Source organism: Meles meles, chromosome 18 (genome assembly GCF_922984935.1).
Source record: "Meles meles chromosome 18, mMelMel3.1 paternal haplotype, whole genome shotgun sequence".
NCBI classification, from domain to species: Eukaryota; Metazoa; Chordata; class Mammalia; order Carnivora; family Mustelidae; genus Meles; species Meles meles.
In genome coordinates, this window is record NC_060083.1 from 61,121,934 (window position 1) to 61,149,011 (window position 27,078).

A 27,078-nucleotide genomic window follows, 5' to 3' on the forward strand; every position below is an offset into this window, starting at 1 on the left:
TTGACCGCGTACTAGAGGCTCAGGGACAGAGTTTCCCCGGGGAAGGACCCCACCGGCCGTGGAGACAGAAGACTGTGAGGCCTACGGTCTTCAGTTCGGTGTGGGCTGGAGACGCTGTGGAGCGGGACTGGAAGGAATGAGGGGGCCCGGGCTGGACCGGCCTGCTTGTGGCACAGAGACGAAGGGGCCCAGCGGTTTACAGGACGCCTGCCTGAAGATGCTAAGACCCGAAACCTTAATCCCCCTCGGGCACTGAGTCACTGGACCACTCTTTTAGGTTTTAGCTTCTTCCGTATCCTGTTATCGTAAGAGTGTCCTGGGCAGCCTGTCTTGGAGGGTTTTCCTTCACCTATTCTGGCTGTAAATGCTTCCTGCTAGCCCCTGGGAGACGCGGGCTTTCTTCTCCAGTCTGTGTGGACTGCTGCTCTCCCAGGGGACGACGGGCAGCCCCCATCCCCGGCCTCCCTGGCTTTACCGACCCTGTTCCAGAATGTCCCTCCTGCACACGAGACTCGGGTTCAGCTCATTGTGAGAAAGTGACCATGTAGAGGCTCCGGTCTGTCCTCTCCCTGGAGGGGTGGCTGTAACCAAGCCTGTGACTCGGAGAGGGTCCCCCCCTGGAAGGGCTGTGGAGGCTCCGCGGGCTCCGAACAGAGACCGGGTCAGCACGTGACTGCGACGTGCTGAGAACTAAGAAAGCGGAGGGACGCGGCGCGCTCCTGTGCGAGGGGAGCCCCGGACGAGGCCGGGAGGGCGGTGCTCCCCGGAGCCGGTCATGCCGAAGCCCCGGTTCTGCAGAAAGTCAGAAGGGCTTCTCTCGGGGAAGAGGAGGATTTGACGGAGATTTGCAGTTCGGTGGAGAGAAGGGGAAGAACTAACATCTTTCTGGAAACGGGGGAGCGGGAGGGAGAGGCGGGCGAAGCCAACAGTTGCTCCTGCGCTACTCGGGCGCCGTCAGCGCCGCCCCACATCCTCCTGCCCCCCCTCGATGCCCACCCCCGCCCTGGGTCCCCGCAGCGCTGCCCTCCCCCATGCAGGCACCTGACAGCGCCCTCACCACGACGATCATGTCCCAGAGCTCCTTCAGCAGGCAGACCTCCCTGTGACAAGCTTTGAGCTGCTTGTAGTCTGGGACAGGGACCTCGAACAGGCTCCCCGACTTGCACAGGGCCTCCATGGTGCTCTCCATGGACGCGATGCTCTTTTGTTGCTGGGGGCGGGCGAGGGAGGGGTAAGCGGTGCTGCTCACGCTCGGCGCCGGCCTCCCTCTTGCCCTCCGCCGCATCCGGGGGACCTTTTCTGCGTCCTTGCCGGTCGCCGGCCGGGTGCTGTGTTCCGACCCCACACACCAACCGGGGCGGGGGGAGCGGTGCACCTGGCCGGGGAGAGCAGCTCCCACCCCCTCCCGCGCTCCAACACCCCCTGCTTCTGGCCGCCTGGCCGGGGCTCCAGCACTGGGAGCTCAGGCGGGAGACGTGACTAAGGCACGAACGCCCGCTTCCCCCCCGAGAGGCTCAGGATGGCTCCGTTCTTGCGCCGTTTTTTCCCTAGTAAACCTGAGGAAGGTAATGCCGGAGGGCTTGGAAAACGAGAACAGGCTAGATAAGATGAGGGAAGCAAGGGTCGTGCCCGACCAGGTGAGGGAGGGTCGGGGGTCGAGTGTGTTGCTCGCGTGCACGGATGTGAAGGAGGCTCCCGTGTGTGCGGGTGGCTGCAAGAGGCCTTTCGCACACGGACCCGGTTCCTAAACAAGGTCACACTGGATCTCTGCGGGCCCCAGCCCGGGCCCCGGGGGCTCCAGGAGGGACCGTGTGCCTCCCCGCCGGGCTCGTGGATTGGGACGTGAGCACATGGCCCCGACGAGTGGGGAGATCTCGGGGAATGGCGGCCTCGAAGCTGTGTGAGAAGAGCAGAGGCTGGGGGAGGGCACGTGCAGGGGACCCTCCAGGTCATCCTGGGGTTTGTGCTCACACTCCCCCCACCCAGCCCAGAGGGCTGTCAGGCCCAGCCCTGTGCCCTTGCACATTGGACGCTGGTTGTGGACTTAACATCCGGAGCAGAAGGGGACGTGGTGCGGCTTGGCCGTGGGTGGCACATGGTGGCCCGGGAGGGAGGGCGGGGGGAAGACAGCAGCCACAGGAGGTGGGTTCCAGGCCAGGTGACAGGGAGCCGCTGGGTGAGGAGGAGCCAGGGACGAAGGAGGTACAGCGGGGCTGAGCGGCTCGGGGATGATCCCGCGGCTCCGAGCAGCACCCCAGCGGGGAGGCCACACGGGCCGGACGCCGGCCGTGCACGGACACCTGTGCGCACGTGGCCCCCAGGCCAGGCCCCCCGAGGCGGGGGATGAGTGCTTGAGGAGAGAGGCTGGGAGGGCGCCGGGGCCCTTGACCCACGTACCTTATTCAGGGACTTGTAGGGGTCGGGGTCGGTGAAGCTGAACGGGGCCTCTCGCCGGAACTTCTCTCGGAACTCCTGCTGCTTGCGCTGCGGGGGAAGCACCCGTGTGACCGCGCCCGTGTGACCGTCCCCGGGTGACCGTCCCCCACCCGTCCCCGGGTGACCGTCCCCGGAGGCAGCCCGGCCTCGCAGAGGGCGTCCCGGCCTCGGCGTCTCTACCTCGAACTGCTGGCACTTTCGCCTCAGGATGTTGACCTCGTTGGCCTGCAGGGGCGCCACATTCTGCTTCACCTGGAAGGCCAGCTTCTTGGTGTGTGTCCACTGCTCCGGCAGCTCCTGCGCACACGAGGGCCGGGGCCCCTTGCTTTCCTGCTCTCCTGCACGCCTCCGCCACCGCGAGACCGCCTGCGCTCACGGGGACTTGCCGAGGTAGCTCAGAGTCCCGTGTGCCTCCCTCCGCGGGCGCCCCCGAGGCCGCACCTTCGGCAGGTGCGACGGCCAGCCCGTGCCCCGCTTCGAGAACTTTGCCAGAACAGCTTTAACCATCTGAGGGGTTTTGGCACTTTCAAAGTCCCCCACACTCGCACAAACATTGGACTTCGGATCGCAAAATATTTTGAAGAGAATCCCAGCCCACAAATTCTTCGCCCACAGGGAAAAGGGACGGGTTTCCCTTGCGTCCGTGAGGAGCTACGTTCCGTGGGCGGCGGTACGGCTCAAAGCCCATTTCACACCAGTCGCCCCCAGGCCTGGCTGCACGCGCTGCACATCCGGCCCTGCTGGACTGTGGACAGGGCGGCAGGGGCGGCCCCGGCCCCGTAGCGGGAACCCGGGCAGTGCCCACCTGGCTCCCGCATCCCTGCCCTGCGCTCCTGCCGTCCCCTCTGCCGCGGGGTTTCGGCACGGATCCAGAGCAGGACAGGGAGTGGAGAAAGGGATGGGGGGACCCTTCAGGGGGTGGCTGGGCTGTGGCTTCAGGACCCTTCCCCTCGTCCTTCCCGCCCCCAGCCCAGCTAGCTGCTCCAACTATTTCCAAATCAGCTGCCAAGTGTGGTCCGGGGCAGCCTGGAGCCCTCCTCCTCCCACCGTGCCGTGGCCAGCCCCGTGCCACGCGGGCCTTCCGGGTCAGGGAGCTCCCGCCACAGCCGGCCCTCTCTCGGCCTCACGGCTGTGTCCCTAATCTCCGCAGAGCCTCCGCGGACCCTGCTGTCTGTCCCCTGTCCCCTTCATCCAGGGTTGGCCCCTCCTTGGGGGCAGGGGTGGGACAGGAAGGCATTTTTAATTCAACAATCAACGGAGGAACCCCCGGTCCCACCCTGCAGGCCACCTCACGTCCCTTCCTCTGTGGGGAGGCCTCTCCCGCCTCCACGTTCCAAATTCCTGAGCCCAGAGGAGGGGTTCATTCTGCCGGGCCCACGTGAGGGGCCTCGTCCCCAGTCACGACAGCCCGCGCTCCAGTTGCAAGGCCCCCAGCACGGGGCTGTGCCCCCACCTTCCCTGCACGGCCCCCACCCCCCACCCTGCCCCTCCCTGCTGCCCCCCGGCCCCCTGGCCCGTCCACCTGCAGCTTCACGTGCGTCTCCTCTGGGATCTCCTCCCCGTAGGACTTGAGCAGCTCAATGGTCTGCTTCAGGGGCTCGAACATGTTGTCGGTGGCCGCCTGCCTCTCCTTGACCTTCATCAGGTGACCCATCACCTCCACGAGACCGTCGTAGTCGCCCTCCTTGAGGCTCTTGGTCAAACCCGCCCTGACGACTTTCATGAAGGTTTCCAGGTCCGCCAGGCTGTCGAGCGAGAGGCCCCCGTGAGGGGCGCCACCCTCCTTGGGGCGGCTGGCGAGGCCTGTCTGGGGGGGCGGTCGGCAGTGGGGGTCTCCCGGACATGCAGTGGGGCCCCGCTGAGGGGGTCTCCTGTCCACCTCGGGACACCCGCTCTTGACCCCATCCACGTGCCCCTGCTCCGCTCCAACGGGCCTCTCGGACAGAGCTCAGCCGCCCGCACGGCCTCCTGGCCCCCCGCGGCCCCGACCGCCACCTGCGACGGCGCAGTCACGGGTCCCCCGGCCACACGACGCGGAGGCGCTCAGTGAGTCGGGCCCCATGAAGCCCAGGGCGTCCACTCACCGCCGGGCGGCGTGTCCCCCAGGCCCACCCTGGATGGCGGGGCTCGGCTGCCGGCCTCGACGCGGACCTTCCCCCCACGCCTGCCCGGCAGGAGCGCCCACCTGCTGAGGACGTGGCTGGTCAGGTGCCGCTTCAACATGAAGCCCCAGCGCCTGATGGCGTTCAGCAGGGCCTGCTTGAAGGGGCGGCAGTCACACTGCAGCCACCCGCTGAACACCCTGGTGTTCTCGCACCTGGACACCTCCTCGTACAGCTTCTCGTAGGAGTCGATCTGGGAAACACGGCCGCGGCTCACCGTCGGGCCGCCCAGGAAGGCGGGCGGCCCTTCCCGTGGGTCACTTCTTCTCCTTCTTCTCCCAGCCCCACCCCCCGGGGACCCCCGCAGCCCCCCAGCCTGTCGGAAGGGGATGGCCTCGGGCAAGGCCAGCTGGGTTTCTGGAGAACAGGCCGGGAGCTCGGGGGTGAATGTGGTCACGGGAACCACAGCTCTCGCCGCGCCGCTCTGCCCTCTCAGGGCTCTCGGGCCCCCCAGCCGACCCCCACCCGCCCATCTCCCCTGCGGGTGTGTCCCTGCTGCTCACGGGCGCCTCTCTGTCCCCGTGCTTGGGGGAAAGGGGAGGTGTGCGTGGTCACTGTGGTATTGTGTTCTGTCTTTCCTGGGAGGGAAAGACCCCGAAGGCACTGCCCCCCCCCCCCAGGGCTGACGGACCCCGAGAGCAGACCACTCCCTAGGGAGCCCATCTTTCCTATACGAACAGCCCAGAGCCCACACCCCACCCGCCGTCTTTGCACTCGGGGCCGATATTCCCCTGTCCTAATCACCCCAGGGCCAGGGATCAGATGACAACGCGCTCCGGGGCACACCCGGGAGTCCACTGGCAGGACTCCCACGCGCCCATCCCAAGCCCCTTCTTGCCCGTGAAAACCAGAACACAGGCTGCGGATCCGCCTTCCCCTCTGTCCCTCTGCCTCAGACGGACCCTGGTGCTTCCTCTGTGTTCCTGCGGGGCGCTGTGCCCCTCCTTCTGGAACCTGTGAGTCACAGGCTCTTTTGCATGTCAGTCACCTGCCCCGTTGGGAGACACCAAACCAGAATAATAATAAAACCCACATTTAAAAACCATTCACCTGGGGCGCCTGGGGGGCTCCGTCAGTGAAGCGTCTGCCTTCGGCTCAGGTCATGATCCCAGGGCCCTGGGATCGAGACCCGTCGGGCTCCCTGCCCCGTGCGGAGTCTGCTTCTCCCTCTCCCTTATGCTCATGCCCTCTCTTTCCCTCTCTCTCTCTCTCAAAGAAATAGATAAAATCTTAAAAATAAGTCTTAAAAAAATAAAAACCTTTCCCCCAAGGTCTAACCCAAGCCCAGCCAGCAGCCCTGCCCCTGGGGCGGGGCAGGGCGGGATTTGCAGGGGGGAGGCAGCGGGCACGCACCTGCCGCTGGAACGGGGCGAGGCTGGGCGGCGCCTTGGGGAGGGTCTCTTCGGCCCGGGTGTCCAAGTCCTCTGGGGTGACCGCGCGCCCGTAGGTCAGGAAGTTCTTCATGAACTCCTGCGGGTCGTCCGTCCAGAGGTAGGCGTACCTCTCGAAGGAGTCCTGGTACTCCTCAGCCTCCTTCATGGCGCCGATGACCAGGTTGGACGCCTCCTCCCTCATCTCTATGAGGTCCGTCATGTCTTCCAGGTCTGCCTGCGAAGGGGCAGGAGGGGAGAATTCCGCGTGCGTTTGGCCGGAGGTCACGGCTCCAATGGGATCTCTCCGCCCGGCAGGGTGTCTTTCTGCCGGTGAAGTGTTGCTCACCTCCCGAGATGGAAAACAGAACCATTTGCCAATGGGCCATGTCCTCCCGAGAGACTAGTGCAAGGGACTTCTGTCTGGCAGACCCCAGGACGGCCCGCACGCCCCGATTCGTTCATGCAAGAGTAACCACACGAGGGGGGTGCGCTGGGCACCTGGGGGTGTGGTCCTGGCGTGGGGTCAGACACCCCTCCGAGAATTATAGACTCTGAGCCTTGCTTTAATGTGCGGCAGGAGGACGGCAAGGACTGTTCCCCGAGGACGTGACCGTTGTTTCGAGAACCAGTGGATGGCTAGGCCAAGAGCGAGAGGAGCAGCCAAGCACATGCAAAGGCCCTGTGCTGGGAGGAAGCAGATGTCTGAGGAGCTAAAGGAAGTCACGCATGGACGGCTAGAGCGGGGACCTGGGGGGCCTGATAGGGACAGAATCTTTTGAGTTTCGAGCAACAGAAAACTTAACCCAAGTTGGTTTAAGCAACAAGACAACTCATTGACTCGTGGAACGGCAGACCCTCAAGGCGGGGCGGTGTGTATTAATTGTGGTTTTTATTTTCTGTATCTTAAGATGCCTTGACATCTCAAAAACTCCTCCTGGCTGGGAGACGCCGCCCTTCTGGGGACTAGCCAATTCTGAGAGAGGCGAGGACTCAGAAGGGAACATACCCTTCATACGCAAACCAACCAGCCCTGAGTCCACAGCCACACCCCGCACCGGCTTTACCCAACACTCCTCCTACCCTGCGTGGCCCAGGGTCAGGTACCCGCTCACTGCAGGTGAGCCCCGGAGCCCAGAGCCGCGAACTCACGCAAACTGGCTCAGCAGTTTCCCCCAGCTGCCTTGCCTTTTCCCGCAGAAACCTCTGGAAAGGCTCTGGCCCGGGCTTGCCCCTCACTCCCACCTCTGCACGGGCTGTGACCCCGCAGCCCTGCACCGCTGGCCAGGCCTCTCGTTTCTACGGGAACCATGAACAGCATGAACTTTTCTCTCCATGGCGCTGACCTCTCCCCACGGCCACTCTGCCACCCTGCAAAGTAAGATCCCAGCGGCACGAGTGGGGCCCGCACGCGGGGAACGCAGCCTGGGCGGCAACACCATCGGCAAGACCCCTGTCTTGTTCTGTCCTCGTGAGTCTTCATCAGCAGGTGGGTCCCCCCAGAGCCCCACAGGGGGAGCGGGAGCTCCGCACGTGCATCCCGTCAGACTCCGGAGCACACCGGTCCCACGTCCACACCTGAGCTGACTTCTGGTGACAGACTCTATTCTGGACCCTGGAGCGCTGGGCCCGGGCACCTCCCCTTTGCCTGACGCTGTCGGCCTGGAGACCCCTCCCGCCCTTTCAGACTCGGGGTGCCCTCCGCTGCTCTGGGCCGCTGTTCTTGCTCTGAGAGCTGTTTCCTCTGGACCCCCGCCTCACCGCACACACACGCCTGCAAGCGCACACGTACCTTCTTCTCGACACTACGGAGCGTCTTGGAAATGTTTACTGCAAGTGATTCACGCCTGTTGTTATCAAAAGCCTCAAGCAACGCGGACGTATTCGAAATGAAAACCTCTTTGCATCCCCGGGTCCGCCCCCCTCCCGCTCCGTACCCTCACCCTGTTTCCAGAACTGAGCACCCTAAGAGTTTGGAGTGTATCCAGAGACAGATTGTTGTCTCTCTCAACGAGAGAAATCAGATCCTAAACGCTGCCCCACAACTCGCTGAGCAGTGACCTGCCGCCCGCGCCTTCCCGGACCCATGGGTGTCGTCAGTGACTCGCTCAGGGGTCTTTGTCCAGACGGGCCGGAGTCTGTTGAAGCAGCTCCCTGTTCGGCGGCACGTAGGCTTTTCCAGTTTTCGTCTGACTCTTGCACAAACACGGCCCCGATGCACACCCCCCCACCCCAGACCTCCCCTCGGGGAAGCAAAATTTCCCGTGCCTTCGGCGTGCAGACAGTCTGACCTGCTTTGCTTAAAGGGGTTTAATGCGTTGCCGGAACTTGGACGCACACAGTCGTGGAAACGCCTGCGTGCAGAGGGGCCCGCAGCGCCGGACTCAGAAGCAAGGGAGACACCGGGACACAGCGGGGAGCACATCCCGCGAGCAGCGGGAGTGCAAACTGGCCGACCGAGGAGAAGCCCCTCCGGGAAGGAGGACGGGATTTCCAGAGTTGGGAGGGAAGAAGTTTGTCCCCCTGGGGACCTGACAGACACCTCTGGGCTGCTTTTCACACTCAGAGCCATGGGCATTCAAACTGTAAGTGACGGGGCACCACAGGGTGAGGAAGGCAGCGGGATGGGGGAGGCCACTGCCCGGGCCTCGTGGGCCCAGACTGACCTTGTAGCTCATTTGGCCCTTGGCCAGCCTGGGGATGAGCTTGGCCGTGTTGTAGATGTCGTTGACCAGGCTCTCGATCAGCGTCAGGAGGCTGTTGTCTGCGCCCATCTCCAGGGATGGATGGAAGACCAGCCCGACCTCATCCAGCTCCATGCGGACCTCGAACAGGGGCGCCACGTCCTCCTGCAATAGGCCGGCCCAGGGTCAAGGCCTTGAGCTCGGTGGAGTCACTCCCAAGGCCCAGTTGAGAGAACTTGAGAGAACTCTCAAAGGACCCCAGGGCCGACTGAGGCAGGCTGGGGCCACCTAGGGGAGAGCACGCTTCCCTGGGGCCCCTCGAGTGAACCCGAGGAAACCACACCCATGGCCACGGGCCCGGCGCAGGCTGGAGGGGGTCAGCCCACCCGCAGAAGTGCCGGGGAGAGCCCATGGCCTCGGTGCCAAGCTTGTGTCCACTACTTCCCAGCCCCGTGGCCTTGGACAACACGCTTGTTGTCCAGATTCCCCAGATACATAGAATGAGGGTGATTGTTTTATAGACCAGAGACACCAACTGTCCCCATCTCCCCGGGTTATTGTGAGGACACAGTAAGTCAGGAACGTAGGAGGCGAGGGAGAGGTGGCCGGCTCTCTTCCAGGCGCCGGTGGGGTCACAGCTGTGCAGGACGGGCATCGCCGTGCTCCAGAAAGCACAAGGCTCACGTCCCTGGTTCTGGGGAGTTCCGCCTGAGTGTCCTCGCGGCATCACTGACCGACGGTGTAAGAATTCTGCCGCGAAAGATAAAATAACCGGTTGACGACTTGGTTTCGGGTCTCCATGGACGCGGTTCTGGGAGGCACCGGCGTTTCCGTCATGTGACAGGAACCCCAGCGAGCCCGCGGAGCGGACGACAGCAGATCACAACCACGCATATCTCGGGCCGAGCGAAAACTCCACGGGGAGCCCTGGGAGCGTGAAACAAGACGGGGTACGGCCAGGTCGCATGCTAGGCTCCCCTAGAAACTGAGAACGCGTCAGTCACGATGCCGCAAAGTTCAGTGACCAAAGCAGGACGGCGTCGTCTCCCGCTATTTCCCACGGGAAGCTGGGCACCCGTCGACGTCCGTGAGACGATATGCCAGGGAGGAGCACAGGTCCCCGGCTCGGCTCCCGTCTGTGCCCCAGTGTTTGGAGAACGGACGCCTCTCGTCGCCATCAAGGAGGGCATTAATTATTATTAGTCACTTTCTTCACGTTTCACTGTGATCTTTTTAGTGTCTCTCTTTTATTTTTTATTTCCGTGGCAAAATTGTGTCGCCACCAATTGGTTGAGCTCCTAAAAAAGACTCTGGATCTGGACGGGGGCAGGCCGGCTCGCTCAGTGTTCCGGAAAGGACAAGCCCCGGGAGGATGTCATCCGTAAAGCCGGGGGGGCGCGATAGCCCGGTGTGTTCCTGGAGCCCCCTCGCGAGGCTGTGAGTCTGAGGGGCCGGCCTCACTGGTCAGGCGACCTCAGGGAGGGAGCTGATGTAGATGACCAGGGAGGTTAGCCCAACACACCAGGGATTCTAAGAGCACAGGTCAAGGTCCATAGGAGGCCATGAGACCCACTCCACGGCTGCTAATTTTCCGAACACAGTCCCATGGCGGCCCTGTGAGCGGTTCACTTGAGAACCCACTGGTCTTCTCTATGACCAAGGGATGGTGTGAGCTGGTGTCCAAGTGAATGGCTAACTGGTACAAAAAGTCAGTTGTCACAAACTCGGATGACCAGGCTTTTCTGAAGCCTTCCCCTGGGGTCTGCTCCTGCTGCCCGCCCACTTGCAAATAGGGGGACTCCCTGGGATTTGGGGAGAAGGACATTCTGTCCTTATGGTTTTGACTGTGATTTGTGGACACTTTGCACCATTGTGGGTTGCTGGGTGAGCCTTACGGCTGGTAGTGACGGTGACTTCCACCAGCAGAATTTCGGGTCTGTGTCCGGTGACACCTGGCCTGTGAGACACACGTGCTGGGCTCCAAGTGACTGGCCCAGCCTCCGTGGTTAGCACAAGGGCGTCGAGCGGTCCTCCTACCATCCTTCCTGCGCCTACGCTGGGTACGGGGACCTTGACCTTCTCTCGCTGGTGGTATTCAAAATCATTCGGGAATTATTGTAATGAAAAATACTTGGGAGGGAGAGGGCTCAAGCCCATGGAAAATGCTGGAGGACGCCAGGATGAAATTAGCCAGCACATCCTTTTACCTGACCTGCTTTGCACTTCTTCGGACCCCGCGGGCCCCGCGGAGGGTTGGGCAGGTTAGTAGCTGATGTAGATGACTGGGGGGTACCTCCTGCCCAACCCACTTGAGTTGGGGCCAGTGGCGGCTGCTTCCCCTCACCTGGCAGCAAGGCAGGACCGTTTGGGTATTCTGTAGCCGATCGATGCTGCGGCGGAGGGAAGGTGACCAGATGGTCCGAGCACTGGGGATTAGAGAGGGCCCTGGGGTACGGGACATTCAGTTTTAAAGCCAGAGCACGTAGTCTACCCTCTGCAGGCTCTAATGTCTGTTTGTAACGTGCTAGCCTGGCCATTCGTCAGGAAACCGCCAACCATAGATCCCAAGATGGACCTTATATGTGTAACAGCTTATTTATAGCAACAAATACACGCATATCTTGTGTTCACGACTCACATCCATGACCATGTTGTCTATGAAGTAATTCAGAGAATTGCGGATGAAATGGTCAAACTCGTCCAGGACCATGGTGTCCACGTAATTGACGTAGTCCTTCCAGGACTGGCCCGTCGTATCTGCTCTGAGCAGTTCAGCATTTTCCTGCAAATGGGACCACACAGTTGGCTGCCGTTTCACGGGTTCGTCTGCTCTCTCTCGAACCAACCCGCTCGGCGACTCTCTGGGCTGCCCTTGTCCCTGCACACCTGCTTCAGACACACGGCTGCTTTTTGCTTCTCGAATGTGCCAGGCGCTTTCCTATGTCAGAGTCTTTGCACAGGCTGCTCCCTCCCATTCTTGCCAGGTCTGGCTTCTTCTAGGTTTCAGCCCAAGCGCCACCTCCTCCCAAAGGAAAGCCTCCTTCAGCAGCCCCGTCATCTCAGGTTTGGCTTCTGTCCTGCTCTCACCTGTATTCCCTCTAGCAACCCATTATTTGGGCCTACCATGGCACAGATGACGACTCTGAATGGTTTTGTTTATTTGTGTCTAGTCTGTACCTCCCTTTGATGTCAAGCTATATGAGGACAGGTGTTGACTGTCCCTTCCACCACTGTGCCTTCAGCATGCAGCAGGAGGCCTGGGGCAAAGCAGGAGCTGGTGAATGGATGGATGGATGGTTGGAAGGATGATGGTTGATTGGATGGATGGTTGGATGGATGATGGATAGTTGGATGGATGGATGGTTGGATGAATGATGGATGGATGGATGGATGGATGGATGATGGATGGATGGATGGATGGATGATGGATGGATGGATGGATGATGGATGATGGATAGATGGATGGAAGGATGGATGGGTGGGTGGGTGGGTGGATGGATGAAAAGATAGTTGAATGGATGGATGAAGGATGAATTTGTGAATAGGAGGATAGATAGATGGATGGATTGGTGGGTGGATGGGTGGATGGATGATGGATGGACTGATGGGTGGATGAGTGAATGGACGTGTGGGTGAGGGGATGGATGAGTGTGTAAGAACACAAAGATGAATATGACCCAGTCTGTCCCCTCAGGCAATTGTCTTTTAATAGAAGAAAGAAGACACAGGCTTAACTGACTTCAGTGGACAGTGGAAAGAAATGGTTCAAATGACTATCACGTGCAGAGGGAACTCCAGCAAGTAGGACAACGAAGCCTTGTCTTGGCGGCTTGTTGCCTCTGCTTCTCTAGGTTCCTGTTCCCTGCCGCCCTGCCTCCTCTCCTGTCCTCTCGCTGGACTGCTGTGCTATGAACCTCTCCCTTACCCCAGCCAGACTTATCTCTCCTGGGCCCTATTTCTGGCACACCCGAGAGTGTTAACAGATTAATCGGTTAATTCTTCCAAGTCATATGTTTGCAGTTTAACATTTGACGGGACCTGCTGGCACCATGGCAAAGGGGGAAGGAAGAGGATCTGAAAACGAGAGGAAATACTTTTTGGTCCAGTCACGTCACTCCGCTGGGCAGTCACCTTCCTGGCAAAGGGTGGACCCTGTGAACAGCGACAGACCCTCCCCCAGCAGGACCTGCAGGCTTTTTGGGGTGAGAGACATCATCAAAATCCTTATGCACGATTTGTACCCAGGCACGGAGAAACCCCCAGAAAACTGCCCTGGAAATATCTGGAGCTCACGGGAGAACTTTCTCCTTCTCAGGCCGACCAGAGCTCCATCCTGCACATCAGCCTCGGAGATGAGCTAACACGCGAGCCGGATAACAACGGCTGCCAAGTGAGGAAGACGCGCGACCCCCCGCTGGCAGACACCCAGGCACATGGCTTCCGGGGCGCCCGGCGAGCGTCTGGCCTCCTCCCTCGGCTCATGCCAGCAGGGACAGAGGCCCACAGCTGTTGAGGCTGTTGGCGAAAAGGGACGACCTACGCTCTCGGCAGCACGGGACACGGGGGCCATCGCACCGTCCCGGTCTACAGTGCACATGCACGTTTCATGTTCCTCACACATTTACCTGCGTTGTCCCGCCTCGCGCTCCAGAGGGGGAGCTGTGAAGGACAGTGGGGATGCACTCAGCACCCGCCCTCACCCGTGTAGCTCAGGGAAACGAGATGTGTTGACCTTGCGCAAAGATGTCCCTTGTCTATACCGATTTTGTGTGGGGTGGGGGGGTGCTGACCCCTTAGCGCAGAGGAGGGCAGACTCATCGCAAGAGGAAGCTGGCTAACGGGTGTCCATTTAGGGCAGTTGCTGCTTGAAAGTGAGACTCCCGGATTAGAGACAGTGGATGTCGGTGACCCTAAAGTCATTTTTAGGGCATTTCTGACTCTCCCTCTTCTAGAAGTGGGCGGCCCCTTGAGGCCCCTTCTGGGCGCGTCCTTACCGCGACCATGGCTTGGATCTTCAGGCCGGCCTCCTTGACCATCGTGTAGCGCTTGTTGAGGCTGACCGCCCTTCCGTCCAAGTCCAGCAGGGCCTCCTTCTTGTCGTCCTTTCTCTCAAACAGAGGGTTGGCCGACCAGTCCTGCAGAGAAAAGGTGGACGTGAGGAAAGCATCTGGGACAACGCCTGTGGTCTCTGGTTTCCCCACACGCTCCTCGGTGCCGATGTTCTTGTCCCTCGGAGGCGCCTGGGGACCCCGGAGGGACCATTGAGCAGAGAACCTTGTTGGCCTCAAAACCAGTCAGGGGCTTGGGGCGGCCAGGAGACCCCTGGGAGGCTTCACCCAAGCAGGCCCAGAGAAGCCAACCTGGGGCCGGCGTCCGGGGCGAGGGGTGGATGGTTAGAGCTGGGCAGCGTGTCCGTAGCTCCCCAGAGCAGGCCCAGGGGGCACTCGCCCCTTTTGTGGGGACACCTGACCTGCAGTGGGGGCAGGGAAGGGTGGGGGGTGGGGGCCTCCGGCCTCCAGTTGGGAGCTCTGCTACAAGGGCTCTTGTCATCTGTAATGAGGGTTTCCCTTTTACTCTATTACCCGATGATTAGATCTTTTGTTCGTTTTAAATTTTCATCAATATCACAGATGGCAGCAAAACGCGGGGAGATCCGAACCCAGCAACTGCGCGAGTCCGAGACTGGCGGGCTGGAGAGGGAGGTGGGGAAGTCCGCGTGACCTGAAGTCCCCTGGGGGGCCCGTCGTGGGCGGTAGCTGGTGGGGCGCAGGTATTATTTAACTGTGATACCTCGATGGAGAAATACAGCTTAAACACGACTGTTGTAAAGGGGAAAGGCAGTTACACAGTAGACGCTGTGCATTGACGCGGGGCAGTCCAGGCTTCCCTCGGGCTGTGCCCTGTAGATGCCCCTGCGGATCCGGGCCTCGAGGAGAGACCGTGGGGAGGCTAGTGAAGCGCTCCCCCAGCGCCCGTTTTCTGGATTGGGCTACAGTGAAAGTCACCTCGATGCTTCACTGAGTGGGGCTGAGTCTCCCAGCGCCTTCCTACCCCTTGTCCCCGGAGCTGGCCTGGCATGGAGGGGACCCTGCAGACACCCTTGTGGAGCTCAGCGGAACAGATCAGAGCTGAATTCTGCAGGCCCGGGACTTCCCAGCCTTGGGGCCACCTTGACATCATCGTGTGGCCCAGAGCCTCCAACAGCAAGTTCCTGCTGCCTTTGGCACTTTGTGTGAGCATCTCTGCGTGGCCCCTTTTCCCCAGAACCCTCTCCTGGGCCTCCAGCGCAGCCCGGCTCCGTGCCTTGCTGCTTACTCACCTTCATGGCCTGAGAAATCGCTTCTATGTTCTGCTTCGCTTTCTGTATCCTGTTCTGCAAGTTCTGGAGAATTTCTCGCATCTCTTGGATATACTCTAACACGCCTAAAAGATAAACGTAAAGGTATCTTACAAAACGAATGGTTCAGTAAAAGGACAGCTTCTCTGGGGCTGGCCGGCAGCTCATCGTCCTGGGACAGCTCGTGGAAATACGTCCACCACGCCTCCAGAGTTCCCGGAATGCCACGGCTGCTCTCCGGGAGCAGAACTGTCCCATCCCCAAATAGGTGGGTCGTTAGTTCCGCCAGGGGGACCCTGCGTCCCACGCGCCCCCGCCCCTCTGGCCACCAGCAGAGCGCTGGAGACACGTGACTCATCTCCGAGTCTTGGACCGCGATGGCTGGAAAGAGGTGTGTCCCCCGGCAGCAGTGACAAGAAAAAGCACAGGCTTCTTTTCACAGAAAGTCCAGGCAGACCCTGGTTTCAGGCAGGTGGACCGTCCCACTGTCTCACTGACACGGTGGAGGCAGGATACGGCCAGAGAGGGCTGGGAAGATGGCACCAGGCTAGTGGCAGGGGCTGGGAGAGCCGGGTGGTGGGGGGAGGTGCCCACCACAGGCGGTGGGGGAGGTCAGGGAGACACACTTCTTTTTGCCTCCCTGAGGCCTACCCTTGGCCCAGCAGCTGCCCCTGCACGGGAACCCACCATGAAGCCCCAGGCCCCACAAGCCCACTGTGGGAACTTCGTGACCCTTGGAGGTCCCCAGGAGGTCTTTGCCTGATTCCCTTGTAAGTGACAGCAAATGGTCTCTTTGGGACAGGACAAGCAGGGGGACCCATCTTTTGGCCTTAAACATAAGCCCGTTGCAGGCAAAGAGGACCGCCCAGCCCCTGGCCTGTATCCTAGGACAGATGCCGGACAGGTTGGACCCCCCCTCGCCCACGCTGAACCCGGGGTGAGACGAACGTGGCCTTTGTACCTTCGCTATTCCAGAAGAGCGTGGTTTCGGCACGCGACAGCTTGACGTCAATGGCTTCCAGCTCTGACTTTATGAGCGGGAACTCCACGTCCATCACCGTGGTCTTTATCTGAAACACAAAGACGGGGTTTCGGGGCCTCCGTTCCCAAATGGTCTCACAGGAAGGGTCTTATCACACGGGAGCAACCAAACCAATTACAGTCAGTGTCATTTCATTGGGAATTACGTATACATCAAATTCCGGGAGAGCTCAACGTGCCAAACTATTTTTATCACCGCGGATTTAGACGCACACTTGACTCTTAGTTCCCCACGGTGTGGGGTGCAAACGGAAAGGGATCATGGGACGGCGGGCGGGGGGTGTAATCCAAACTGTATTTACTTGGCTCAGAATCATAAAAAGAAACTCAGAGAAACAGACACGGGAAGCTGGAGCCGCCTGGGCTCAGAACCTCTCCTTGGTCAGAAATCCCAAATGTGAGGGCCGCCTGGGTGGCTCAGTGGGTTAAGTCTCTGCCTTCGGCTCAGGTCATGGTCTCAGGGTCCTGGGATCAAGCCCTGCATCGGGCTCTCTGCTCCGCAGGGAGCCTGCTTCCCCTCTTCTCTCTCTGCCTGCCTCTCTGCCTACTTGTGATCTCTCTCTCTCTCTGTCAAATAAATAAATAAAAATCTTAAAAAAAAAAAAAAAAGAGAGAGAGAGAGATCCCAAACGTGAAATCAGGTTACATGAAGGAGACCCAGGATCCGCCAGGAAGCCGCGCCAGCTGTGGATCGGAGCGGATGGGAACGACAAGACACGGGCTTGCTATGCTCTACGTGCTCCAAGAAATTAATTTAATGCCTGAAAAAAACATCAATTCACAAACCAGAAAAAAGAAAAAAAGGAGAAGGAGGGTGTATCCAGGTTTTATAAATTATTCCTTTTTTTTTAAAGACTTTATTTATTTATTTGACAGAGAGATCACAAGTAGGCACAGAGGCCAGCAGAGAGAGTGACGGAAGCACACGTGGGCCGTCGGAAGCCACGCGGCCGGTGGTCGATGGTGGCAGCGGCCCCAGGAAACCCATGCAGAACCACATCCATCCTAAACTCCAGTGGCTTGGGCGGGAGTGACGGTCCCAGAGCCCCGACGGCAGAGGAGGGATCTATGGGCTCGGGGGGTTGGTGCCTACCACGGCTGCGGTGGCCCGAGTCCACGCCTCTCCGGGCCCCCTTCTAATTACCGACCCGGCCCCCAGGGGATGTCTTGCCCAGAGGAGGTTCTCTGAACAAGCAGCCCTGGTTCACGAAGGGCGTGTAACCCAAGGCCATTCCGTTACTTTATTCAGAACCAGCCTTTTCACGACTCCTTGTACCAGGTCCCCAGCTCTGATCGAAGGCGGTGGAGCCCAGCAGGGGCTTGAACTCACGACCCTGAGAGCAAGACCTGAGCCGAAATCAAGAGTCGGATGCCCAACCGACTGAGCCCCCCAGGCGCCCCCCGAAAGGAATTCTCGATCCACGGAGCCGACGTGCGCCTGCCCCCTCCACGGGCCCCGATCCAGTGTGCCTCAGTGGGCACCTCCCCCACGCTACCTCCCCGCCGCTTTCCGCTGGCAAACCTGTCACCCTGGCCGATCCCGGGAGATGCCCACCCGCCACACGTTACTGGACGTAATGGGATGACTCTGATGTGACCCGGAGCAAATACAGCGTGGACAGTAAAGCCCCTGGGAGCAGTCGCAGAGCCAGAACAGGAGCTGAAGCCCAGCGGAAGCGTCCGTCACTATCACCGCTGCCCCCCGAGGGGCTCGAACCTCATCCGGACACAGAAGAGGTGCTCACTTTCTCTGTTGCCCTTGGGGGAATCCTACGGCCGCGTTTGTTCTAAACAAAACCCCAAACCGGGCAAATAAAACGCAATGAAACTGCCTCAGCTCACCTCATTGTACCAGCCAACGATGAGCTCCAAGTTGCCCACAAACTTCCGGAAGGTCTCACGCTGCGAGAACAGACTCTCGGCGCTGCTTGGGATCTCCTTCTGCTGCTGGAAGCCCAAGTACTTGACCTCTCTCAGAACGGCAACCAGCTGTCAGGCCAGCGAAGGTCACGGAAGAGGTCAGGGCGTCGCCCCAGGGGTATGGCACTCAGCAACACAAGGGAAGGTCACTCCCCGGTCGCTCCCCGTCCTGGGCGCATGCTCTCCTGCTGGCATTCAGGACACCAGACTCTCCCGGTCACCCCCGTCGGGCTTGCCAGACGCTCTGGAGATGTGCAGGCCCGCGGGTCCCAGGGTGTCCTCTCTCTGCGTCTGTTCGAACCTCAGTGACCTCCCCCAGCCCAGACCTCTCTCCTGCCCACAGGCTCCGGTCTCCACCTGCCCACTCAGTGTCTCCCTTCGGATGTCCCGCTGACGGCTCAGCCCGCCGTGGCCCCGTCTCCGGGGCGAGCCCGCTCTGCTTGTCTCCTCTGACTGATGACAGTTCTGTCCCCACAGCATTTCTGGGCTGGTCCTGTCCTCCTCAAAGACTCTATTTCCAGCCCAACCAGAGTCTCACAACCTCACGGGCTCTATGAGCAACATCCAGTCGCCCCTCACACCCTGGTTGCGGCCACGCTGGTCCGGGCCACCACCTTCTCGTGGTCTGTCTCGTGGATTATGGCCAAAGGCTCCTAACTGGTCTTCCCACGCCTCCACCTGCCCAACCCCTGCTCCCAGCACCTGGAGGGGACCTGGACAGACACAGACCACATCGGGGCTCACCCCTGCTCCAAATCTTGCCGTGGCAGCCATGTCACTAAGAACGGAAATGCGAGTCCCCTCGGTGGCCCTGGGCGCTCTCGGTGCCCCGCCCTCCGCCCTCCTCTACCCACCCCTCCTTCACCTCTTCTCCCGCCAACTTCTGAAACTCCGGCCTGCGCCCCGTCCTCCGGCTCTGCTGAAGCCCCTTACACCTGGCCCGCTCGCCACCACCCACCTCCCCGGCACTGCCTCCTGCTGCTTACACACGAATGTATACGCCCTCCCGCCCCTCCCCTGCTCCCTCGCCCTCTCTCCCTCCCTTCCCCTCTCTCTCTCCCTCTTTCTCCCCACCCTCCTCCCCCAGTAAGAGGTAAGCTCCAGGAGGACAGACCTTTGTCTGTCTGGTTCACTAATTTATCCTAAGCGCAGAGCCAATGTAGGTGCTCAGTAAGTATTTGTTGATCTTTAAAAACAATGAATTTCGGGCACCTGGGTGGCTCAGTGGGTTAAAGCCTCTGCCTTCGGCTCAGGTCATGATCCCAGGGTTCTGGGATCGAGCTCCGCATCGGGCTCTCTGCTCAGCAGGGAGCCTGCTTCCCCTCTCTCTCTGCCTCTCTGCCTACTTGTGATCTCTGTTTGTCAAATAAATAAAATAAAAATCTTTAAAAAAAAAAGTAAATTAAAAAAAAATAAAAAGAACGAATTTCTGTGGAAGAGGAGGTTTCAAAGGAACCTCACATCGGCCTCCCTGACGTCACCGCTGGGGATCGGAGCAGGGCAGGGGCCTCCTTGCAGGAATCCGGGCCACCCCACCGCCGTCTCTGGGGCTCGGGTCACTAGCCCGGTTTCAGCCCTGGGACACAGGTCCCACGGCTCACACGCGAGTTCTCTCCACCTGGTCTGGCGTAACTGGAAGGGCCATTGTTCAGATCCTGCCAGGACCTCCCTCCGTGTGTTTCTGTCTGTCCTCAAACTGACGTGTCCCCTTGGGAGCCCATGAAAGGCCGACAAGCTTTGAGGGAGTGTCACCACTGAAGCCACTCTCCGCGACACCATTATCCTGTCTCGTACCTTAAATACGTCCCGGACACGCTCTGATCCTTAAGGAATAAAACTTCCCTAAGGATGTCACCGGCATCAGCCGCCACACGTCTGTGCTTCGGGAGAAGGGGCCCGGGCTCGGCGGCCCCCGAGGGCTGGGGCTCCTCCCACCGCCCACCTGCCGAGGGGCCCTGGTCCCCTCGGGGCCTCTGACACGGACGCCTTCTGCACCCCGTGGCGGGATGGCACCCACCTCTTTGCTGAAGTTGACCTGGAGGAGGCTGGTGACGGGGTCCCGCCGTATCAGGGGCTGGCCCAGGTTGAAGTGGCAGTCCTGGTCCACGCCGGCCACCCACTGCTGGTAGGTCTTCTCGCGGTAGGCCCGCAGCAGCCCCATCATCTCGTCGTACTTCTCGTAGATCAGCTTGGCCTCTGAGCTGGACATGACCCTGCCGTCGGCCAGAGGGGGCGGTGAGGGGGTCCCTTCAGCGTCCTGCCGGCCCTCGGGGCACCGGGAGAGCCCTGCCCCTGCCCCGATGCCCACCGGGGGGCCGCAGCCGGTGCCCCGACTCACGGGTGCTCCACGTGCTTCAGGTCCCGCCTGGGCGCCTCCAGCCTGTCCTGCAGCTCCAGGCTCCACTTGAGCTGCCCGGCCACAGGGGGCATGTTCTTGTGGATCGGGGGGACGTGCCCGTCCGCAGAGGCCGCGAGCTGCGCGTCGTACAAGGTCTTGGTGTTGTCCAGCTCGGCGTCAAACAGCTCCAGCATGACCGAGTACCGGGGCACGACCTCCACCAGGATCAGGGGCCGCTCCAGGAGGCCGCCGCACATGTGCAGGAGCTGGGGGGCGAGAGGCGCGCGTCGCCGAGGTCCCCGCCCCCGGCCCCGGCCCCGCCCCCACCTCGCGGTGGCTGGCACGAGGTGCGAGGCCAGACTTCAGGGGCGAGAACACCTGCCCCATCGGGACAGAGGATGTCTGGGCCGCCGTATTTTCACGTTGGCGTCTGCTGAGGCCCTAGGTACATGGCTGCCCACCAACACCACGAAGTAGGCCTGAGGTCTGGAAACACTGCAGGCCCAGGAGAGGCCAGGCTGACCCCGTGGAGGGGGGCGTGGGGCTGGGGACCCAGGAAATGAGCTCGGAGACCGAGGGTGGGAAGCTGGAGACGCGGCCCCTGAGGACCGGAGGCAGTCCCAGACAGAGCCTGGGGATGTGTAGAGGCCATGACCCTGGGGATTTGAGCCCAGGTTCCCTGAGTCCCCGAGGAACAGGGACAGCCCCTGTGCCCGGTCACGTGTCCTTTCCGGGAGAGGAAAGGCTGGGCCTGCGGACCTGCCAGCTGGTTGCCGCTGACCTGGATTAGTCCAGGAGGCGTCCCGGCACAGTTCTGAAAGCAGTAGCCGTGCCGAGTACGGCTCCAGGGAGCGGGTTCATCTCCGTCACCGTCTAGGTCTGGTAGACGGGAGCAGTTGTTTGCAAAATGAGAAGCTGAGTAGAAGGACGCTACTTTGTCTGGGTGTTTTGGTTCGGTGCCGGCTGGAATCAGATTGGGAATTTCCTAAACGATCACCACCCTAGGTCAGGATGTGGAGGAGCCAAGGGGCAGTGCAGGCCCTGGACTGGACCCGATGGGGTGAGGACAGGGTCTTCCTAGAACCTGGGGAAAGAGAGTTCTCAAAGCTCCACGGCCAGCCTGAGGTCAGCCAGACCCAGGCCAGGAGAGCTGCCCTCGAGGCAAACGGGAGTCAATGGCGCTCAGACCACACAGTCCCCCAGCGCTGACTGCCTAAGGGCACCGGACCCTGTCTCGGATTTGCCCCAGTTTTTGGTGTGAAAACTACGAGGATGTCCCCAAAATGGCCTTTTTGGGCAAGCGGGAGACATGGCTGCGGAAAAAAGAGGAGAGTTCTGCGGGTCCCCAAAAGCCACACAGGGAAGCTAGATGCTGGGAGAAATCAAACCCAGATGCTCTCAGCTCCCCGCAGGGATCTGGCGGATGCACGGGGTCGCTGGTGCCACTTCCTGCAAAAGTGACCTGTGCTCTTGCGAGAAAAAGGCGCATCTTGCGGGTTCGTGGCCTCCTGGCGTCTCGTCGCCTGCTCCCCTCCCATGCTCCTCTCTCTTTCACGTCTACATAGTTTTTGGCTTCTGGCTCCTGGCATGAAAGCTAATTTTATTTTCCGCCAGGAGACCATGCGGAAAATTGCTCTAGAACTTTCCTGGCTGCATGTGAATTCCTGACACTGGGAAGAGCGTGGGGGCAGCTGGGGAACTTGCAGGGAACGGAGGCGGCGCTGGGAGGGAGGGAGCCCCAGGGCCCGTCCTCATTAGGGCACAGGGTGGTGTCAAGTGGGAGAGGAAACGCGCCCGGGTCCGGCAGGGAGAGTCGTACACTTGGAAGCCGGATTGAGGCCAGTAGTCGAGGGGGGATGAGCTCCCTGGGAAGGCCAAGGTGCAGGCTTAGCTCCCGGTGGATGGGGCGTGGGGCATGATCCTGCGGGTGCCTGGGGGTCGGGGGGGGGGCTTCCTCCCAGCCACCCCGCCCGTCAGAGTGCTGACCCGACCCCTGGTCACGAAGGCAGCGGGCTTGTTGATTTGGCCCCCACAGCCCAGATCCTTGCCCCGACTGGACAACAGCACCACGTCAGAGCCCACGGTTGGGGAGTGGGGGGGCTGCCTCCTCCGCTCCCCCCTTCGCCCCCTTACAGGAGGTGAGGCAGGCTCTCCGCCCAGCTCACCCGCCCTCGGCCAGCTCCCGCGCGATCGTTGAGTTTTGAGACCCCATCCCAGCAGGGAAGTGGGGGCTCTTTCCAGGTTGCAGGCCTGGCTAGAAACCCGTGTTCGGGGACCTTCCACACGGGCAGCCTTGGAGCCCTGTGACCCCAGCACAACTCCCCTCCCGCGGCTGGAGCCAGTTCCCTCCACGGGGAAAGCTCGGAAGCACCTACTGTGTGTCCAAATCAAGTGCCTGTCCCCGGGGATTTGACATCCTAGTTGGGAAGACAACGGACACGGAGGGATCACTACACACCTGGGGAGGGGAGGGCCGGCAGGTAGGCGCAGATGCGGGAGGCCTCGCCTGCCTGTGAGGTGGCCGGGGCAGCTGCTTGGGGGGAGGGGCGTTCCAGAGGAGGGAAGGGTCTTGAGACGCTGTGTGGGTTTTGACTCACTGACACTCCGCTGCGAGCACCAACGCTATCTCAAACCCAATTGCTCCTCACAAGGCAGACTGTCAAGATCCCCTGCATTTGCATTTTAACAAACGGTGTCTAAAAAGCAAAGGAATGTCCTGGCATCTGTGTTGGGGAGATCCAGAAAGACGGCCAGTACCCTGAGCTGCCCAGGCCATGCCCACTCCCTTCCCATCTGGCCCATTCGGGGATGGTCTTGGGTCCTGGCTCCCCTACTAACCGGCTGCCTGTGTGGCCCTGGGCAGGCGTCTTGACTTGTCCAAGCTGGCAAAAATGGATGGATAATGCAGGTGACGAGTTTAGCACACGGTGTGGGACCTAAGGTCCCATGATAATTACGGGGTGTCTCCTGTGGGCACCAAACTGCTGGCAGCAACCGAGGCTTTGCCAAGCGAAGGGACGAGGCAGCTCAGACCTACTGAGTGACCTGGTCGGAAAACACGCGTAACACTAGGCAGATAGAAAAAAGCCACTCACATATATACATACTTTCACTCATTTAAGTGCTCGGTCCCTGTTCTCCAGATGAACTGTAGATCCGTCTCCAGGATCCCCCCTTGGTAGTTTGTCCGGGGCAAGACAGGCCAGAGAAATGCAGGAAGAAGGGCAGGGCTGGGACAGTATGGAGCGGTGGGGACTGCGGCACACCCGCCTGCCCAGCTCCTCCCGATCTAACCAGCGCGGCTGGTGGCAGGTGCCGCCTTGCTGCTGCTTTCCCAGCGGCTTTCCCAGGGGCTCACAAGGTCAAACTCCCAGTACTCGTGTATCGACATTTGTGTTTCTCTCTTGAGCTGACGGTCCAGGAGTTCTAGTGCGTTCTGTCCGTCTCTTTTTAACAATCTCTTCCATAACATCATTTCCTTTTTCTCAGTAAAAGGGTTGCATGCTCTACGCTCGCAACTTGGGATGGTGTAGAAAAGCACCCACAAAGGGCGACGAGTCCCGGCCAGCCCGCCGCCACCCAGAGGCGGCTCCCCAGTAAGGGTGTCGGGCGGCTCGCGGGGTCTCCCGTGTCGAAGAGGGGGCGGATGCAACACGGCGGGTCAAAGAGGGTCTGGGCTGTGTTTTCATGGCAATGTTGCCCCTGAGCTTTGGTCCCTTCCAGCAGCGGGAGCGATGAGTGAGAATGAGCGGGCGCCCGTACTAGTGAGAAGCAGTGAAGCCACTGTCCCCTCACCCTCATTCCCGTTCCTGACTCTACGAGGCGGCCACCAAGCCCAGCGGGAGCTCCCCACGACGGCCGCACCACCCGGTCTGCCCTGGGTGGCCCCCGGATGATGGCTCGCAGCCCGCAGGCCCCGGCCCACACCTACCTTCGCACAGGACTCGATAGAGCTACAGTCGTCAAACGCTTGACCGAAGATCATGGCCAGCCGCCTGTCCAGGTCTTGAATTTTGGTCTCAAAATCCGCGTAATCTTCATCAAAACTCTGAAAGTGAATTAAAACTGGGAATCGGTTTTTTGTTTGTTTGTTTTGCCTGGTGATCAGCATGCAAAGCTGGGGGTGGGGTGTTCTCTCAGACCCTGTCCTCCCATCCCGCGGCCCCCATGGGCAGGTTTCGGGCTCCGTCTGAGGGTGTTCATGGTCATGGGGATCCCTCCCACGGGCGGTTGGTCTCGGGGACATCTTCAGAATGTGACCCACGCTCCCTCCACGTGCCTCCCCACTCCTGGGGCGTCTGACATGGGTCCAACCAAGCCTCCCCTGCCCCCCGACTTACGGAATCTCCAGGGTCCAAGGGGTCGTATTTGCACTCGGCAAACACCTTCACCAGCTCGAAGACCTCGTCGTAAATCTGCGCGACCCTGCTACCGAGGATGTTCCCCCTCGCACCCCCGAGCTCGATCTTCTCCAGCTTCAGAAACTCAATAGCCGTTTTATAAAGATCCTGGTGAAGGAGAAAGGAACCCAGGAATCTTCGTAACTCAACCCAGCAGGTCAGTCACTGCCCCCAGTGGGGAGGAGCCAGGGAGCGAGAATGGGACTCCAACCCAGGCCACCCGCCAGCAAGCGGTTGGGGGGGGTGGGGACACTCTGTTTATTTCTGTCCTCTGAAGTCCTTTCTGGAACAGCGAGGGGACGGAAGCGGGGGCCCCCGCGAGTCCTCGCCACACTGTGAACACGGAGAAGGGGGAGACGAGGTGGGGCTCTCGTCCGGACCCCACTCTGGCTGAAAGTCCCCTCTACACAGACCCGCTCTCCTGGGGCCCCCAGGTCCTCAGCTGTGACGCGAAGCCGCCAGAACCGCAGGAGGTTCCTCGTGTCTGACTCAGCGCCAAATCCTCCGCTTCCTGGAAGGCCCGCGGCACCCAGACCCAGACCCGACGGTGATCGGAAAGGGTCCCCCCTCCCACAGGGGACGCCCGACAGAGGCACCTCCAAGCCCTACTTCCTCCAACCTGGGGCTTCCGCCTCGTCTCCTCCTGGAAGCTTCTCCTGCTATTTGGGCCCCCGGAGGTGCTTTCCTTTCCGGAACTCTCCGCACTCCTCCGGCGTTTCTTCACACCCGGTGCCCTCATGCATTACCCCCCACGTCTGTGTGAGGCTCTCGTTTCCCGATCCGGATCCCCAAGGCTCCTTGGGGACCCCACGTGAGATGCTCGCGTGGTGCTCACGCCACGCCCCTCAGCCAGCGCCGGCGGGGGCCGTCGTCCCCAAGCGCCATCGTCCCCAAGTGCCGTCACCGGAGCAGACCCAACGAGAAGCAGCAGCAGGGCCGTACGCCCTGAGCTCGGGGCTCATGCTGCCGGAGGAGAGAGGGGACAGCCGGGCGACCTCCTTTCCCAGCCAGCTCGTCCCGACTCAGGACCTGGAAGCTCTGGGCACGAGGGTCGCTGTGATGCAAATTTGCCGTCCTAAGTGGGCCTGGTCCAGACCAGCCAGGCCTGCCCAAAGCCACTGCAGAGGGCGGAGACCACGGGAAGAACCAGTGCTCCAGGATTCCGGGGTGATTTCCCCTTCCAACGGTGTGCGTAGTTCGTGTGCAAAGGTTAAACAACCATACGGAAGATCACAAACAAAAAGCAAAATTCTCTCGTCCTGCCCACGCGTTCATGCCTCGGCGCCTCCCTGGCTCCTCAGCCGTCCTCTTGAACCAGTTAAAGATGTTCATTTGCTCTCTGTCCGTCTGTGTCTCTGACAGTCCTTCCACAGGGTCCTGCCCCCTCCCCCATTCGCTGTCCTAACCGAGCCCGCGAACCCTCGCCCATGGTCACCCAGCTTCCTGACGACGCCCGTGTAATTCGTCATCAACAAGGCATGGGTTGGGAGGGGAAGCCTCCCACTTTTGTTCTTTGCCGACGACTCCGGGCGTGGAGGAGGCCGGCCCCGGACTCGGTTTCCCCACAACACGGACGCTTGGGTGTGGCTTTCATCCTCCCCACCAGGAGAAGAGGACGTGGGACACGGACGGGAGACGCAGCTCTGCTGAGGTCCACCTGAACCACACTTTGCCTTTACCTCAATGGTCTGGATGCGACGGAAGAAGTCATTCATCCTGGAAAACGCCAGAGAAGAAGGGAATTCCCAGGGCACCGGCTTCTTGTCCTACAAGAAAGACAGAGAGGAGGCCGAGTGGGCCTCAAACGTTCCCGCAGTCGCCCGCGGGACCCACACCCACACGTCCTTGAACTTGCTCTGAAACCAGGCCCGACCTTAAAGAAAAGCTTCATGTTTGCACAGCAGAAATCGTAGGTGCGGTAGAGTTCCTTCAGAATGCTCACGGACAGAGAGATGCTGCCCAGAACCTCCTCCGTCTCTCCCTGCAAGCCTTTCAGCACCTCTTCTGGGCTCAGGAAAGTGCGCGTCTGGGCAGAGGAGAAGACATCGCGTGGTCTTCACGAGCCCTCTGGGGTGACGTCCAGGTCGGCTGCCGGCAGGCCGCGCGGCAGGCTGCGAACAGCTCGACCCGGGGCCCACGGTCCTCTCCTTTGGACACGTCAGCTGTCCCTGAGGTCCACGATCCGATGGGTCCGCCCGCTGCCGGGCTGTTCCCAGGAGGCTGGGCTGCCTCCCTGCGTGGCCCCACAACCGCCCGCTACGGCTGCAGCAGAGACAGATTCTGGTCCCAGATGACTGGGACCCCCCTAGCCGGGGAAATCCTGTCTTGCCCCGGGCACCAGGAGCCTGCCCACCATGCCTTCCTGGGCAGCAGGCACGATTTCAACACAC

The 27,078-nt window shown here is 60.8% G+C and overlaps 1 protein-coding gene across 1 annotated transcript in view; it reads right to left on the reverse strand.

Annotated features, from left to right (window-relative positions):
• The window catches only part of DNAH17 (dynein axonemal heavy chain 17), an 85,765-nt gene that overhangs the window by 54,826 nt on the left and 3,861 nt on the right, over positions 1–27,078 (reverse strand). The window contains exons 7-24 of the mRNA XM_045984411.1: positions 26,562–26,714; positions 26,368–26,454; positions 24,629–24,796; positions 24,220–24,336; positions 20,289–20,554; positions 19,968–20,163; positions 17,873–18,019; positions 15,951–16,059; positions 14,972–15,075; positions 13,647–13,787; positions 11,291–11,434; positions 8,635–8,817; positions 5,952–6,206; positions 4,622–4,791; positions 3,959–4,181; positions 2,617–2,733; positions 2,398–2,484; positions 1,058–1,210 (exon numbers count right to left, since the gene is read on the reverse strand). Of these exons, the coding sequence (XP_045840367.1) occupies positions 1,058–1,210; positions 2,398–2,484; positions 2,617–2,733; positions 3,959–4,181; positions 4,622–4,791; positions 5,952–6,206; positions 8,635–8,817; positions 11,291–11,434; positions 13,647–13,787; positions 14,972–15,075; positions 15,951–16,059; positions 17,873–18,019; positions 19,968–20,163; positions 20,289–20,554; positions 24,220–24,336; positions 24,629–24,796; positions 26,368–26,454; positions 26,562–26,714 (2,820 nt within the window). The remainder of the gene's footprint in view (positions 1–1,057; positions 1,211–2,397; positions 2,485–2,616; positions 2,734–3,958; positions 4,182–4,621; positions 4,792–5,951; positions 6,207–8,634; positions 8,818–11,290; positions 11,435–13,646; positions 13,788–14,971; positions 15,076–15,950; positions 16,060–17,872; positions 18,020–19,967; positions 20,164–20,288; positions 20,555–24,219; positions 24,337–24,628; positions 24,797–26,367; positions 26,455–26,561; positions 26,715–27,078) is intronic.